We start from the raw sequence: 18,046 nt of genomic DNA, 5'->3' as shown, positions 1-18,046 counted from the left end.
AAAAAAGTATCCCATTGTTTTGCCATTTAAAACTGTGCTCTGTGACCACCTAGAGGGGTGGGATAGGGAGGGTGGGAGGGAGGGAGACGCAAGAGGGAGGGGATATGGGGACATATGTATATGTATAACTGATTCACTTTGTTATACAGCAGAAACTGACACACCATTGTAAAGCAATTATACTCCAATAAAGATGTAAAAAAAAAAAAAAAAGGAGGGAGTCATGATGTTCACAGGGGACAGCTTGAACAGACACAGCACATTTGCGGAAATAAGCTTAGCCGGACATGGGTGGTGCTCAAGTCTGAGCATTGAGTGAGTGGTGGGGGATGAAGCCAGAAAGGTGGGCAGGGGTCGGAACCTGTGCTATGCTTACAATGGAAACACTATCCTCTAGGCTAGGGTTTTCCAGACATGTTCAGGGAAAAGCGTCCTTGAGAGGCCCTTTGTAGAACAAACAAAATGCTGATATATTTAACTCTTTCTTATGTACTGGAAATAACTTTCCTAGCAGAAACTCTGACTGTGTTCTAGGTTATCAATATAAAATCACAACCACAAGCCCAGTCACATCAGAATGTGTGCGATCCATTGTTTTTTTAGTTTTTTCCTTGATGCTTATTTGTTGCAGATCAATCATCAGCTAGAAGAAAATCAGTAGTAGAAAAGGGTGACAGAGATTGGAGAAAATTTTATGCAAGAAAAACTGAAAAATGAAACAACTCAATCCATTCACTTAATTCTTTCTGTGAACTAAGAAAAAAGGATAGTCAATAGTTGACTTTAGCTGCAGGCACTTTCCTGTACTCCCCAGGTCTACAGATTTCTTGGTAACCTAGTTTAAAAATCACTTCTGAATGCAATAGGCAACTGAAGATTTTTAAAGGGGACCCAACACCAGGGCCGGGCCACTTCTTGTTGGGGGAGAGACACACAAAGGACATCTGATACAGAATCAGAAAGTAGAGCTAAAATGTGGAAGCTGGAAAGGTAGCCAATGTTGCGGCGATCTAGAGGGCCAGGCAGAAGGATGGGAGAAAGAGGAGGCTTCAAGGATTACAGGACCATCAGGCTATTCCGGAGCTAATCCCATTCACATTGAACATGCCAGGAAACTGTCAATCTGCTTCCCTGGGTCTAATGCATCGTCTTAGGCGGGTAAAATCAGGTTAGATAATATGGTCAGTTACAAGATTTCGAGTTAACCTTCTTCTGGCGGGATGGAGGATGGATGGGGTGAGGCAGGAAGGGAAGCAAGGCAATCGATTGGGAACGTACAACAGTCATGCAGGAGAGAGGGGATGAGGGCCTAGACTACAATGTTGCCCAGGGGCACAGAAAGGAGAAGCTTTGGGGGATGAGGGAGCCCCTGGGACTGGGGAGGAATCTGCGCAAGAGAGAGGAAGGAATCTTTCACGACTCCCAAGTCTTGGACAATTATGTGGGTGTCGCAGTTCCATTCACTGAGATGGGGAGAGCCTGGAGGGAGAACAAGTCCGGGTTGGAAGTGGAGTGGGGAGATGAGTTAAGTCTGGGGCATGCCAAATGTGGGGTGGCTTGGGGGTATCCAAGTGGACATATTCAGAGGTAGCTGCATTTACAAATCCAGCGTTCAGGGCTGCACTTATACATTTGAGGTTTATCGCTATGGAGGTGATAGTGAGAACCATGAAAATGGATAGGAGTCATCCAAGGCAAACATGTAGAATGAGAAGAGGGGACGCGAGGAGCACGAGGATGGGAGACACCAAAGTTTTAAGGGGAAAAGGATCACATGAAGGAGGATTCGGAGAGGCAAGAGCGGAGCGTTTTCAGAAGGATGACAACAAAATAATAGGTCCACAGACTACTGGAAAAGTCACTAAGAATTAACTCTAAAAAGTATTCAGCCCAAGTGAGAGAGTGGCATGGACACATACACACTACCAAATGTAAAATAGAGAGCTAGTGGGAAGCAGCCGCATGGCACAGGGAGATCAGCTCGGTGCTCTGTGACCACCTAGAGGGGTGGGATAGGGAGGGTGGGAGGGAGGGTGACACAAGAGGGAAGAGATACGGGAACATATGTATGTATATGTAGAGCTGATTCACTTTGTTACACAGCAGAAACTAACACACCATTGTAAAGCAACTATATTCCAATAAAGATGTTTAAAAAAAAAAGAAGTAAAAAGTATTCAGCCCAAACTATTGTGCTAACAGTGGTGGAAGCAGTTTCAGGGGGATATTGTAAGCAGAAGTCAGGAAGTGGAGGCAGGGAGATTGGACAATTCTCTCTTGAAGTTGGTCACATGAACAAACGTGGCACTGTCGGCAACTCTGGTCCCTTCAGCGACCTCTCCCTCGGGGCTTGACTGATCTGATGGTCACAGGGTCCTTGCAGCTCTGGCATGCTGTCATGGTACGAAGCGGCTCCTGGAGAAGTCCTCGAGCCCCTTTTAGCTCTTGTGATAATTTTCCTTTAGTGGAACTAAGGTTCCTTGTCTAAGAACTGAAGCCTCTGACTTGACTGATCAAAGTTTATCACATGCATTGAAGCCACCTACTTGGCAGATGTAGTGAGATCTGCGCCCAGGACAGGATGCTGGGGCGTGGGAGGGGAAGACAGCAGGTGGTAACTATGCAGATAGCATGCCTATCAGAGGAGTTTGTTACATTTCCTATTTGTGTCTCAAAACAATCTTATAGGAATCACCAAAGCAATCTTATCATGGTTTCTAGACCAGGTTGGGATGCGGGGTAGGGATTTCCACAGCCACTTTTATTTTGAAGGCGATCTGATAAGACCATCAAAAGCCATTCAGAAATGCGTAATTCTACACACTTCAATAATTCATTTCGTTGTCAAGATGCTGGGTGTTTTTGATGTTGTTCATTTGTTTTTTGCTAGTATGTAAGGAGCTGGCAATTATTTGGAAAACTCATATCACAGGCTGAACAAATAGCAAAAAAACCCAAAGGTGAGAGTGTTTTTCTATAGCTTAACGTGTCTCAACTGTCTTTCATGCACATCTTTACTTGATTTCATAACAACCTAGAGGATAAGCAAGGTGGGTACAACTGCCCATTTGGATATGAGGAAACTGAGATCTGGAGAGGGAAAGGGATAGGTTCGAGGTCCACAGCAATTTATTGGTACACCAAGGACTAGAGTTCAGGTCTCTTAACTGCAGCCTATTTGCCCCAGTCCAAACAGATACATTGGCGTCAACAATTATCTGATGGATTTGGAACAGTGTAGACAGACAACTTGGCTTAAATCAAGCTAATATTCCTACTTTAACTTCAATCCCAGAGTTTTGGCCTGAATTACCCCAAGACCCTACTTCTCTTGGCCTTGGAAAAGTGTATTTTTCTTGAATTATCTTTCCAGCTAAATTTTCTTTACTAATTGTCAGCACTCCTTTTTGCTTTACGCCACGTAGACTTGCCTTGAAGAGCCGCCGGGACTTCATTGGGTTTAAAGAAAAATGAAAGAAATGTTAACAAGCAGTTAGCCAGTGGCAAGCCAGTCACAAAATCAATCCAAACTTTTGTTGATGTTTCTTTCTTTCCCCATCTACCAGGTTCCCGCTTTATATTAGCAAGACTGAAATTGAAATAATTCTATTGCTGGTGGATTCATTTGTCACTTTCCTTGAAACTGGTGAACCCCAAACGTTAGACAGCGATAGGAAAGTACTGCCATTGTCTGTTAAGAAGTCTATGACATTTCAAGGCAAGAATGAATGTATGGAAGAAGAAACTTGTTTCTTCTTTACTAACGAAAGGGAAAGCCTGGAAGTGAATGATATGGGTGGGTAAAAAAAAAAAAAAAAAAGAAAGAAAGAAAAGAAAAAAAAAAAAAAACCTTTACGTAACTTTTTTTGCTGGGAGACAAGACCGCGAGGCACATTTTCCAGGAAGTGTGGGCTGCGACGATTGTGCGCTCTTAACTAATCCTGAGTAAGGTGGCCACTGTGACAGTCTTCTCATGCTACCTCTGCCACCTTCTCGGTCAGAAGACATCATTTCAACTCGAACGCAGCATGATCGAAACGTACAGCCAACCTTCTCCCCGCTCTGTGGCCACTGGACCACCCGTCAGTATGAAAATCTTTATGTATTTACTCACTATTTTTCTTATCACCCAGATGATTGGGTCAGCGCTTTTTGCTGTGTATCTTCACAGAAGATTGGACAAGGTAAGATGAACCATAGGCCTTTTATTAACTAAATCTGGGGCTCTTATCGATGTGTGGGTTGGTTGGTTTCAGTTCTACCCAAATGATGGACAATGGTAAGAACCCAAATAGATAAGTGGTCTTGTGGCATAGTGGTTGTGGTCTAGTTAGTGAGATGTTCTACTCTTTTCTCTGGTCAAGAGCCTTGGCTCTGGAGTCACACTGCTGGGTTCAAATATTGACTCGGTCCCCTGCTAGTTCTGTGATCCCGGGCAAGTTATTTGCCATTTCTATGCCTCAGTTTCCACATTTGAGAAATGGGGATGTTAATGGTACCCACCTCATAGATTAAATTCAAGCTAAGACCCGAGCCAGGCACAAAGTAAGCACTACATAGACATTAGCTGGAATGATTTGCTAAGGTTTTGCTTAAAAAGTAAACTATTTGTTTTTTTCTGATGGAGACAACGGTCTTTCTTCTAAATATCCAACTAGACAAGGAGAGCATCAATCTGAGCTTCAGGTTAGCATAGACATGGGTAGGTCCCTGAAAGTGGCGTTCTCTGTATAATTCTTCAAACGCTGATTGCAGTTGCAAGCTGCTCAGTTTCCCTCTGAGATGCTTTACGTTCTTAAATAGTTGGTCATACAGAACAAAAGAGCGGAGTAAGTAAGCAGGTTGCTCTGCATTCTTAAGAAAAATAACCATTAGGATTTATCCTGTTTCCGTGTGTTTACCCACCTCCACTGATAAGCATTATTGGCTGTGTTGAAAAAATACCAATCATAGATGAAAAGGAGAAATTCCGTCCATTATTTGGCTGCTTCTAAAAGTCTAGACGTGGGAATTGTGGACGCACAGGGACGTACGAGTGGCCACTATTGGGATGCCAATCTTGAATTCAGACCATGAGGTTTTCTATCAGGATAAGGCAGACCAGGAACAATCGAGGCAATTCTTGGGTTACCCCAATTGTAGGTGTCACTGCTGAGAAAAGAGCAGGGCTCTGGGTCTGGTGGTTTGTTTGTGTTTGGCCTGGTGGGCTCTGCCAATCCAATGCCTGGACATAAGCCTAGCCTCTACAGGGGAAATACTGACCTGGGTGGACTCAAATTTACCCTAGCACTTGGGTGTTCTCTTAATGACAGTGAAAGCCACCGGCTAGCTGGATCTTGTTTTGAATCTAAAAATGTAATCTGAGTATAAGAAAATGGCACAGAATTAGTTGATTAAACAAGGGAATTCCATATATTTACTTATTCTAAGACATCGGAAAATAAAATATCTCATTGCCTTTGGGAATGAAAGATAATTTCTTTAAAAATGAAAATGTTTTCTGCAAATACTAAACTTAAAAAGGAGAGATGTAATTAGAACTCAAGCCATTGATACACATTGCAAATCACCTTTTCCAAAGCACTGCAACACAAACACTAGAACTAAGTGGGCAAATTAGCTCAGCAGAAAACTATTCTATAGACTGCGTTTATAATGACCAATCATTACTGAAGCAATGGGAAATACGACCATTAGAGAATGTTGCTGCTACAATACACGGGAAAAAGTACACTTTGTGATGAAATTTCGTTAGAATAGCTGTGATTTCTACCTAGCATTGCAGACCACATGACACTTTCTTTGCTGCCTTTTGTCGATTTTTTTAAACCGCTAATACCAAATATCAGTAATCCAGCATACTAACTTGTTATTATGCCCCATTTATGTCTGCAAAGCCCCCCTCGTGTCGTTGAGGCCATGGAAGTGATTGTAGAGGCAGACAGAATTACAACGGCTCATGTCCCTGTTATTTCATAAATAGATAGAGGATGAAAGGAATCTCCATGAAGATTTTGTGTTCATGAAAACGATACAGCGGTGCAGCAAAGGAGAGGGGTCCTTATCATTACTGAACTGTGAGGAAATTAGAAGCCGGTTTGAAGACCTGGTCAAGGTAAGGACCTCAGTTGTTGGGAAAAGTGTCACTGAAAAGTTTTGGTTGGGAAGCCTGCTAGGTTGGGGCACTAAAACGTGACCATGTAAAATTTAAACATGTGTTTTATATATGTACTACAGATACATATCGCCATACACATGTACATACATGTATATATGGGTATGTGTATCCAAAAAGCAAAAGCGAAGCCAAAATCCTATGGTCAAAAGGGAAAGGAGAGTTGGAAGTGTGCCCGTTGATAGGAATGCCCTTAAGAAGAACAAAAGAGACTCTCTCTGGGGAAAATGCATGCTCTCATGGGCACATTCACACATGCACATGAGGTCAGACATGCAGATGCCTCAGGGAAAACGATGACGTCTACCCAGTTTGTTTTTGGCATTTTCTTATCTTTCCATCCAAACCTTGATGTCTTCCCACTGTGGACCCAGGGTCTGGTTCCCGTTTCGCAGCGAAGCAATAACCATTGGCCACTGCAGCGTTGGCAGGCCACAGGTTAAGGGTTTTGCCTTTCCTGGGGGCGGTGGGGACTTCTGAACACTGACAGACTCTAACATGTGAAGGAACGCTTCTCTCATGATGGGATTTCAGGTGCCATGTAAGTGAGATCTTTTCCTTTTACTGTGAGGAGAGGTGTGGGCAACTGGCGATGGACTGTGTCGGTACCGCTCGAACCAGACCCCGTATCATACCACCTGCTCATGGAGCCAGTCCCCTCTAGGGCCAATCAAGACCTGAGGCAGAAAGTCTGAAGCCTTCTAGCCCAACAGACGGTTGCCCAGCGTGAAGTACCTGCAGTGGCCTATGATAGGTACCTAAAGCAGGAGTTTCTAGACCGTTTACTGAGGACATGCCCACAACATTAATTCCATCGCTGCAGACAAGGGGTCTAGGAGCTCTTTCTGCAGAAGAAGAACAGCAAGAAGCCTTTCTGCCTGTTTCCCCCTCAGAACACTGAGTCAAATACCTTGGGCCCTCAGGGGACTTGGGGGTCGTGACTAGGAGGCCGCATCCAGGCTGAGGGCAGCGCTGTGCCAGATGGGTGGGTATCTGGAGAAACCAACAGGAGTCGGCTCTCACATGTGGATAATGTGTAATTAGCCTGGGAGTGAAGGACCTGAGATCTTATTTCTGAGCTTCTTCCTGTCCTCCTGTACTGTCCCCGGTGTGTCATTTAATCCAGTAGTGAGGACTCTGAAAGCTTATTCCTGGGTCACCTATGGGAATCAGAATGCAGCTCAAATCTGTTGCTGGCTTTTAGGTTCTTTACACTAATCTAGGCTTTAGAGAAAGACTCCTAACTCTTTATTCGCAAGGCCTGAAAACGACTGGAGTTCCTCTGGTTCGTCAAGGCTTCTGGCCAGTATTCCAGGGTATTGGAAGGTGTTGCAAATTGAAATGGGAATAAAGCCACTTTGAGAACAACGCTTAATAATCCAAATAGCATATTTAAGGTGCTGGGCTGTGTGACCTTGGGCAAATGACTACACTTCTCTGGGCCTCATTTTTCTCATCTATCCAATGAGAGGGCTGAGATGATCTGCCAGGGCACTACGAGCTCTGACATCCTGTAATTATGTGATCAGCCTTCAGTTACCCCCAAGGGCAGTGAGAGTGGCTGTTGGTTTCTTCCCTCCCTCCCTCTTTCTTACTTCCAGCTTCTCAAGGCTGTATTTCAGGTTGAATATGTAAAGCTTCCCAAGTCAGCTACCCAGGACAAAAGTAAGGAAGAAAGTCAGTTGGGCCTCTTTGCTTATGCTTGCATGAAAAAAGTGACAGCTCCCAAGTTTCACGCTCTGGAAAGGCAGACCGTCTCAGGCATGTCCGTCAGGGCTCCTTCCACGCAACAGAGGAAGCCCCTTGCCTCCGGTGCTGCGGGGTGGAGTCCGAGTCAACGTCATCTGCACCGACGATGCGTACGACGATCAGACACAAAGTACTCCAGCTCCCCAGTCCCGCTCCAACGATTGACCCCCGTTCCAATATCCATTCCCCGAAACTTCTCATTCTACAACAATATTTTGGACTTTTTTTTTTTAACCCAACAGGCCAACTACAAAATAACCCCCAAATTGGATCATTTCTATTCTTAGCTAATGTTAGAAGTCTTTCTTTCTGGGTCACAGTCTGATTGGTCCAGAGCAACCCAAGGTCTGAATCACAGGAAGGGGTCTTCGAAATCATCAGATCCAATGATCAACCCAGAGCTGCTGCTTCTCCCCACAGCCGCTACCCAGTGGTCACTCAATCTGTTTGAACACCTCTAGTGACGGGGAACTCATTACTTCCTGAGGCAGGTCGCACCAAGCTGTCACCCTGGGTGGAAGATGGGATTCGGGGCTGATGTTAGAGTAGATGAAGGCAGCATTTTAAGTAGTATAATTGCACATTAAAACTTTCTCCCTCCCCCCAGCTCCCTGCTAGAACGATCAGTTCCATGACTGTCTGCTCGCCAATGCCCGAGGTGGTGTCTTTGATAAGGTCAAAGCATCTCCTTTTCGAGTTAAAGGTCAAGCTATCCAACCCTGCCACATGGAGTTCCCCCTAAGAGAGAAATAACTAATTCCAGATTTTTCTGAAAGTCAACTTTCAAAAGTCTTTCAGTTGAGGTGGGGAGTGTGGCTGGGGGAAAGTTCACAGAAAGGCAAGGCCGGGCGCATAAAGGGCAAACTTTGCTGACTTCACGTTTTCATGTTGGCCAAGCCCTGACACCAATGCAACCACCTAGCCTAAAAGTATCTCACCCTCGATCATCACACTCCATCTTTTGAAAAGGCACGAAATATTCATTTGTTTGCTTGTTATCTCACAAACATTTTCCTGTTGCAGCACTTTCACGCTGCCACACTTCAGCTCAAGTGGAAAGTTGAAGCTCTGGGTCCCGTGAGAGTTTGGGGGCGCGGGCTCCCGGTTAGGCTCCATGACTTACACCCTCACATCTGGCACTCGAGCCGAGCGTACAGGGAACCCCTCAGCAGTAACAACACGAATTCCTTCTTGGGGAGGAACGAAAAGGAAGGGAGCTGTAGAAAATCGATTCCAGGAACTGCAAGACACACAGGACTTTGATTACCAGAAGATGTGAAAATACTATCGCCTTCCTCGTCTGTGTTCAGAGTACAGCGTTAAGCCCAGCCTCGGAATGAGATCTCAGTTTCTACCGTCGGCTTCAGCCTCAGATTCCTTGGGTGACCTCATGCCTGCCAGTTAAGCCCACCGTGCCTTTTATTCAGTATCTTTAAATCTTTAAAATGGCAACAGCAGCCTTTATTACCTTCCAATCTGTGTAGATGGCACTCTCTGCCAGCTTCTTTAAGTGCCTCTAGCCTTCCTGCAGTTGCTAATGAGAAGAAACCCCTTAAGAAGTGCTGCGTTTGGCTTGGAACATCAGCCGCATTGGGAGATTACCTGAGTTTCCTATACGCTGATGATTCTGAGTAAGAACGGGTCACACAAGGCCAGCAACAAGAGAATCTCTTCAGCCCATTGACAGGGACAACAAAATTTTTTTTAAAAAAGTCTGAGGATCTTTTCACAGTCTGGGATTTCTTCCCAAGGTCAAACTTACTGTTTCCATTTCCTAAGAGATTTCAGACCAGTTTTATTCTAATAGATACACACCATGCTTTATGTTAATAATATTCTATATACCAGTTCCCAGGGTAGAATCTGCTCCCCATTCAGCATTATTTTTCAATACTCGTCAAAGCCAGGGAGGTTGGGGTCATAGGAGGGGTCAGGATGGCAGTCGTTGGTCTGGAGAGAGCACTGGAAGATAATAAAGCCCAGATTCTGTGTCCAGGTTCACTCCTGGGCTTCCTGGGCTGTCAGCTCATCTGTCAAAGCCATGGGCTCCCAATCGGTAGGATGGAATTAATGACAGGATCTGAGTCTATATGACAATCTTCACCAGAAACGGGCAACAGAGTAGTGGCAAGTGCCAAATGAATGAAACCTCCCTCTAAAGCCCCCGCCAGAGTTTCTGTCAAAATGACCTTTTGCCATGATTCTTATTTTAGGGTATAATGCAAAGCAAAGAAGTGAAGAAGAAAGAAAAAAACTTTGAAATGCACAAAGGTAGGTTGCCCTTTACCATTTCTACGAATACTTAAAAACTAAAAGGAAGCTTTAGGCCGATCATACTGAACAACCCAGTGTTGGATCAGGGAACTTGTAGCCCTGGAAATAAACCAGGAACACGGTTGCCTTCTCTGGTGCCTGTGATTTAGAAAGGAGTTGTATGGACATACTTATAGGGAAGGCTGTGTTCCTTTAGTGCTGACAATACCAAGTATGAAGAAGTCACATTATTTTCAACACGCTAATCAAAGCAACCATACAGCCTGGTACCACCTACAGAGGATAAGATGACAAGACAGTCAGCATTTGGTAGCGGTGTCATTCATCACTCAATGATAACAGTTTTTTCATGGGGAAACACGGCCAGTGGAGCCTCGGAGACCCAGGAGTGACTCAGTGTGACAGCACTGTTCTTTGCCCTGTTCTTGATGTCAGAGCATCTCAAACATCCCAGGGTTGGAAGGGACCTTGCCGGTTCTCAAATCCCGCACCATCCCCGGATCACGAAGCTCCTTCACAACAGCACTGACCACTGACTCTCTGGTCACACATGCCTGGACACCTTCTAGCTCATAAAGCAGCCTGGGCCATCTTTGAACGGCCCTAATAATTATAATAATAAGATTACTCTATACTCGGGAGAAGGCTTTTCTCCTCTGGAGTTGAAATTTGTTCTTACAATCTCCACTAACTGAATCGAGATCTGCTCTTTGGAGCCATACCAAACAAAGTATATAATTCCTCTTCTACACAGCAGCTGTCCATATGTTGAAAACCACAGTCGTGGTCCCTGAGCCTCTTCTTCTCCAGGGTAAACCTTCTCCGTGTCTCCCACTGTTCCTCCTATGACCCTTTCCAGGCTTTTTCTTGTCCTCGTTTAGGTCCTTTTCTGGCCACAATAACTTTCTCTGTTCTTTTTAGAATGTAGCACCCCAAACCGAATACAATAATGCCCGGAGTGACCCGAGCAGCTGAGTATGGGGAAAATGGAGTGTTTGTAGATGGGTGTTGTTAGACAAACTGCTATATCACAAAGTCAGTGTAAAAGATGGTATGGCTTGTGTAAATTTAGTACACACAAAGAAATACATACATACATAGAGAGATATAGATACTGTTTGCTGAGGCAAAGAGCTTGCTTTAAGCCTTGGTCTGGATGCAAAGGGTCACCTGATTTCCATGAAGGCTTTGCTTTCAGAATGACTGTAAAATATGTTGAGTGGTACCATGTTGTCTGTTAATTGCCGTGAAATTTGAGGAAACAGTTCATGTGGGTGCTGCCCAGCAGTCTTTAGGAAAATGATACACTTAACAAAGCTGGTCACTTAGGTCATGCAGCTTGACTCGTTATTCATAGGACACCTACAAAGTGTCCAGCTCCAGGCTCATCAGAGGAAAAAAAAAAAAAGAACTTCCACACCGTGTCTGCACTTAGGAGATTCAGCCCATGTAATTAAGGGGCAAACCTTTTACATGAGCAACAATTAGAGGTAGATATAATACTGCGGCCAGTGCTTGACCAAATGAGACACCATAAGCATTTTACTAGCTAAGTGTGCAGACACGACCCTTGGGCCCACTAAGATGACCAATGCATGGGAGTTGTTCTTAAAGTCAAATTCAAAACGTGTTTAATGAAGATCGTTTTCTTTAGTCTGTGTCAATCTATGTAAAGCGGAGTCAAGTACCGAATGACGATTGGAAGACGGGGCTCGGTGGAAATAGCCAACTCCGTTGTTCAGATTTTAGGAAACAACATTTCCCTCTGGTTTTAAGGGATTTCAAGGCCATCTTCTCCTTCCTTTCACATAACCTATTTAAGTACAGTCTCTGTGACCCGGCTGCAGAACTAGACCAAATCGTTCTGTGGCCAGTTTTTCTTTGGCCTGACAGCTGGTCTTTGGTTTCATTTCAGGTGATCACGACCCTCAAATCGCGGCACATGTCATCAGTGAGGCCAGTAGTAAAACAGCATCTGGTAAGTCCAGAGCATCTGAGCATCAGCCACCCGAGGGGGAAGGCCAGGAGGCTGGAGCAAGGCAGCCTAACAATTAGGCTCCTGGCTTCCTCTGGGGGCCAATTTACAAAGCTACCCAGACATGCCTCGTGCACTTGCCTTTGTCTTCAAAGTAGGCTCAAATGCACAGATGGGACTTGAAGGGACAAAAGGAGGTGGGAAACAATCCCAGTGTTCTCATTAGGTTCTTGCTCTGTGGCTGATTCTAAATGATGAATTACTGGGTAGGAAGGCCCATTATTCTGATAACACAGAAGAGATGGCACGCAGTGACCTCCTAACTGGGAGCATCCCTCATCCTAACCCCTCTTCACTGTAGGCAAATGGGCCTCAAGGGGCATTTCCTGCCACCTGCCAATCCCTGTATGATTAACCCCAGCCTCACTGGGGCCAACCTCAGGGAAATTAAAGGTAAAATCATTCTGCAAAGATCAATAGGTGCCAGGATGTTAGATTTTCCAATGAAGTAACAACAGACGACATACTGTAATCTTTTCAACTCTCAATGATTTTCTTTCCATATACGTTCTGCCATGATTCTAGCCCTTAGATTTTTTTTTTCCCCAAATCTGTACCTCACGATAGCTGGACAATATGGCACATCTGATAAATGGATGGAAACATGCACACTAGCATAAAATCCCCCATCTACATAAATGCAGGCCAAGAGCATCAGAGCAGTTTTTGAAAATTTTAACACAGCGCTCTGGAATGGAGTTCTAAGCAGTGTGTGTGTGTGTGAGTGTGCGCGCGTGTGCGCGCGCGCGCGTGTCAGAGAGAGACAGAGATATAGAGAGAGACACACACACACAGAGGAAAGGAGATAGGACCTCATCTTGGAGGTGGCTTGGGCTTCTCAGTGGGTATAATGCATACGTAGTTATCCTGGATCGTGGTACAGGAGTAATGAGCACTGGATAGAAAGTTGTTGAACACTGAGATTTAAGAACCATGAGTACCACTTGCTGGGTGACCTTGGGCAAGTCCCTTTACCTTCGCAGCAGTTTCCTGTCTCACTTCACAGGGTGACTCTGAGCATCAAATCAGCTAATATAGAAGAAAGTTCTTCTGTCCAGCGCTATACAAACGTAAGGTGTCATTCCTTAGCTACTTCACTGCAGTTTAGCTGTCAGAAGAGCAACATAAAACCTTTTTTAATAACACTTACCCCACAATATTCAATAATTCTGCCAAGTACCCCCTTCTCGTAAAATACGCTTATGGGAGAATATCACAACCATATCTGGTATGTCCAGAGACACCTCCTAGAAGAACAGCTTGCCTTGCATAGATTTCACAGTGCTCACATATTCTGCCGAAAGGCCCATGATGGCTGTTGGTCCTGGCATGGTTGACAGTCTGCATCACAGTAGGTCTGCAGGGGATCAGGTGAGAAGAAAGTCACATCCCTTACCCCACAAGCCTCTCGGACCTACTTGGTCACGCTGCTCCAAGCTTGACCTACATCTCACAGCAAGGACGAACATTAGGTAGGGACTTACAAAGATGAACTTTGTGGACTCCAAGATAGGGAACCTGCCCGTGTTTTCTCAATCAGATGGTCCAAGAGCGAAAACATCATAATGAAGCATTTCTAGAGTGATCTGGAGGCCCATGAAATGTCAGGCATTTCAGGATGCCTTTCCTAATTACTAAGGGGTGAGTGTTAACAGGTGGGGTCTTGCACCCTGATAGGCCGAAGACCACCAAATAGGAGTTCACCAAAAAGCTCAAGGAAGCAAATGCATCGATACTTTCACTTCTCCCCCTCCTCCACCTCCGGCAGTCTAGCTGTCTGTGGGGGCTGAGATTTGAAATCGGCTGCACACACTACTTTGAACGCAGTCAACATCTCAGGCGAGAAAAATGGCACATCGTTGGTGGGTACTTCGGCTTAGCCACAAGAATACAGGCACTTTCAAGTTGGTGGCGCCCACTACAATGGGAGATCAAAACACACACTGAAATGACAGGTTTATTTTCATACTTCCTTGCCTAATTTTAGTCCTTGCTGTGGGAGGCGGATCGGGTTTGCAAGAGCATGATCAGGTAGGAAGAAATGGGGTCTTTCCTCTGTGCTGAGGCTGAGCAAGAGAGATCGGCAGGTCTTCGACTTTGGTTAATTCAAGGAAAGCAAGATACGAGTTACTATTAGCAAGGACTTTGAGTATTTTGGCAGGCGTAATTTATGACCTGGGATTTCTAAGTCATTCACATTCTTTTAAGTTCAAGGGCAAATTGGCTTTAAGAGCTCTTAAGGGGAGAAGGAAACTCACTGTGCTCTGTTATTTGAGTTAACCTACACAACAAGTCTCTGAAATAGGCTGTAATATTAGCCCCGTGTTACAGGTAAGGAACCGAGAGGCTCAGGGAGATTGACTTGCCCGAGCTTGAATAAGGCCTGGATGGGAACCCAGTTCCGTCTGACTGTGCCACCCACGCTGATCGGTCAGCCGTGGCTCCTCCATAGACTGAGGGCTGGACGGGTCCTTCAGAATCCCTGACGACCCAAACTCCCACTCCTACGTGAAGCCAGTATCCAACACGCAACCACGTTGTCTGTTAGAATCTGACACAAAACCACATTGCCTGTTAGAATCTGAATCACGTGTGTCCCACCTCACCACGGATTTTCCCCTCTCCATTACAGTTCTCCAGTGGGCCCCCAAAGGATACTACACCCTAAGCACCAACTTGGTAACCCTCGAAAACGGGAAACAGCTGGCCGTGAAAAGACAAGGACTCTATTACATCTACGCCCAAGTCACCTTCTGTTCCAATCGGGAAACTTCGAGTCAAGCTCCATTTATAGCCAGCCTCTGCCTCAAGTCCCCAGGTGGATCGGAGAGAATCTTACTGAGAGCTGCAAATACCCACAGTCCCTCCAAACCGTGCGGGCAGCAGTCCATTCACTTGGGGGGAGTCTTTGAATTGCAACCGGGTGCTTCGGTGTTTGTCAACGTGACGGATCCAAGCCAAGTGAGCCACGGGACTGGCTTCACGTCGTTTGGTTTACTCAAGCTCTGATCGGCGTAAGCCGGCAGGTTGCGGCTGGGCCCATGCTGGCCGCTTCACGATTGAGCAAAGCACTTAAGACCGCCCACCGCACCCCGTTGGACTGCCTATTTATAACCCTAGGATCCTCCTCACGGAGAACTATTTATTGTACATCCCGAGGCATGTAGGGCTGCAATGAGTGAATTACCAGGCGGAGGAAACCCCTGTTCCATAAGAGCTTAGATTCTGAAGCAGCAACCCCACAGATGCGGACACATCCAGAGAGTCCTATGAAAAGACAAAGCCATTACGCACAGCTCGAATTCTGAGTAAACAGCAGAAAATTAGCCAAGTTTAGTTTCGTTTCTTTGCGTGCAGTGTCCTTCAGTGGAGGATGTATTTGATTTCTCAGTGAAGATGCCGGAGGGAAACGCGGAGCCTCAGCTCACATTCAATTACGGTGGATTCTGGGTCCCTGCGGCCGCGATGGAAGTGGAGATGCAGTGGAGAACCGAAACCCTGCCCCCCCAGTCACCCTGACACTCATTCTCATCCTTTCTTTCTCTCCTACACACACACACACACACACACACACACACAGAGTCAGGCCGTTGCTAATCAAGATCTTATTTCCACCCTGTTCTCCACCACTGTCGATGGGGTAGGCGGGCAGAGGGCTGCCCACTCCTTCCAGAGAAATGACTGGATTTAAAGGAAATCGATTGTATCTACCTGCAGTCCCCATTGTTTCCAGAGTGAACTGGTGATTATCTTGTTATTTATTTTTTGAATAATAAAGATCTCTTAACATGACTGTGGTTATTGAGCCTCTGAAGCCCCAGGCCAGGTTGGGGGGAGGGGGTATCATTTGGAGGGAATGTTCCCAACCCTGTGATGCTTTCAGAAACTTGGTTCTGAAGCTTGTGGCACCACAAAATATCTTGGTGACAGCACACTCCCTGGAAGGCTGCGATAGCCTTTGATGGATGACAGGAAAGCGTAGCCAGTGAAAAGCTTGCTCAGGAAAGGTTGCAGAGGATTGAAAAAAGGCTGGGGTTTTTTCTTGATTAATCACAGCTAAGCGAAGCTTAAACGAGAAGCAGTTGCTTATCTTTTTAATAGCTGTCAAGGCGGTTCCACCTTAGGTAAGAGGACATGGAACTGGGACAAACTGAAGGGAAGCATTGGCCTCTCAGTCTTGTCACTTCCAGTCGAGGGGTTTTTCATGTAAGAAGCCCAGAGTGGCTTCGTCATCCTTACCGGTAGGGGGCCCTTCTTAAGGCAAATACCACGTGTCCAGGCAGAAAAATATGACAGTAGCAATAAGACAGGGGCGCGAGGAGAGCTGGGGGCAGCTCTCGGCCGCTGGCCCTGCTCTTCGGTCCTCTGGATGGCACAGTCCCTTCCTGGCTGAGTGACTTGGCAGGCCTTAGAGCACGAATTTCTAACACAAGGCTGAAGTCGTGCTAGACAGACTTGCTGGGTTGTGTCTGGATACTTCCTCCAACAAGAGAACTTTGGTCTGAGCCCTCGTGACATTTGTGGATTCGGGGACTCGGTCAGGGATGTGTCCACAGTGCGATCTTGTCCTCTGGAGCAAAGATCCTCCTTCGGCGTTGCCCTCGGCACGGGAGACTTGAAGGAAGGGAGGCAGCGAGCAGACACTGCTCGTGATACTCTCACAGGTAGGTCAGGACTCGGTCTAGCTGATGGGAGGGCTTGGCCCAGTCCCGAGGGAAGAAGGCAATACACAGGCCATGACTGTCCCTCCCTCAGGGTAGCTGAGCGTCCACTCTGGAGCACGGCCATGGGTGGGCAGGAGGGTCCTAAGAAGGGAACTCATGTCCAGCCTGGACAAACCTTTTATAGTCTTTATACACTCACATCCTCTGTTGAAACCTTGCCCCTGCACTTCACGCCCCCTTCTTCTTCTTCTTTGGCAATCGTTATCTTGCAGACCATCTCTACCTCTAGTAACCATGTGACTATGGCTAACAATATCTGTTATCAGAAGGAATGCTTAGAGACACAGAAACTCAAATTTTCTAGGCGATCTCCTCTGCTCCCATGCTTTCTGCTACCCTCTAAAGGCCAGTTCCCGCAGCCCAGCCCAGAACTTTCTCCTAAGCTTCAGCTTCACGTAGCCAAGTGCCCTCAACCCCTCAGGCGGCCTCCTCCTAACGTCACCCTTGCCCTTCCCAAGAACTCCAGGGCCCATCCCTTCCCCCTCTCCTCCTCCTGTCCCACCTGCTCACAGGGGGGCTGTCTCTCCCAGCGCATGGGTTGAATGACCCCCTCCGTGCTACTGACGTTATGCCTTTAGTCCTGACCTGCCCCCAGAGTGTGTCCTCTTCTGCCCGCATTTCCGAATGCTGGGCCCGGGAGTCAAATCCAAGGCATCCAAATGGAACCCTTGATCTCCGCCCCCACCGCCCACGATGGGACCCACTTTCTGTGTTGCCCTTTCCGGTGAAGGGCGGCCTCACGCCCCTGCCTCCTGAGCCAGAAACCAGGCTTGACTCTTCACTGCCCTCCCTCCCACAACCAGTCCTACCAGCCCAACACGTCAACCTTATTTCTTTTTTTTTTTTTGCGGTACGCGGGCCTCTCACTGTCGTGGCCTCTCCCGTTGCGGAGCGCAGGCTCCGGACGCACAGGCTCAGTGGCCATGGCTCACGGGCCCAGCCGCTCCGCGGCACGTGGGATCCTCCCGGACCGGGGCATGAACCCGTGTCCCCTGCATCAGCAGGCAGACTCTCAACCACTGCGCCACCAGGGAAGCCCCCTTATTTCTTAAATACCTCTTAATCTACTTCTTTCTGTCTCCACTGTCA

The 18,046-nt window shown here is 46.5% G+C and overlaps 1 protein-coding gene across 1 annotated transcript; it reads left to right on the top strand.

Moving 5' to 3' along the window:
• Nucleotides 1-3,970: 3,970 nt before the first annotated feature.
• CD40LG (CD40 ligand) lies at nt 3,971-16,024 on the top strand. Its single transcript, XM_059049594.2, has 5 exons — nt 3,971-4,184; nt 5,984-6,115; nt 10,138-10,195; nt 12,114-12,176; nt 14,866-16,024. Exons 1-5 carry the CDS (start codon nt 4,029-4,031, stop codon nt 15,240-15,242), a joined length of 786 nt encoding a protein of 261 aa, XP_058905577.1. The 5' UTR covers nt 3,971-4,028; the 3' UTR covers nt 15,243-16,024.
• The last annotated feature ends 2,022 nt before the right edge of the window (nt 16,025-18,046 follow it).

This window comes from Kogia breviceps, chromosome X, assembly GCF_026419965.1.
Source record: "Kogia breviceps isolate mKogBre1 chromosome X, mKogBre1 haplotype 1, whole genome shotgun sequence".
Lineage (NCBI taxonomy): Eukaryota > Metazoa > Chordata > Mammalia > Artiodactyla > Physeteridae > Kogia > Kogia breviceps.
This window is presented reverse-complemented; position numbering and strand designations above follow the sequence as displayed.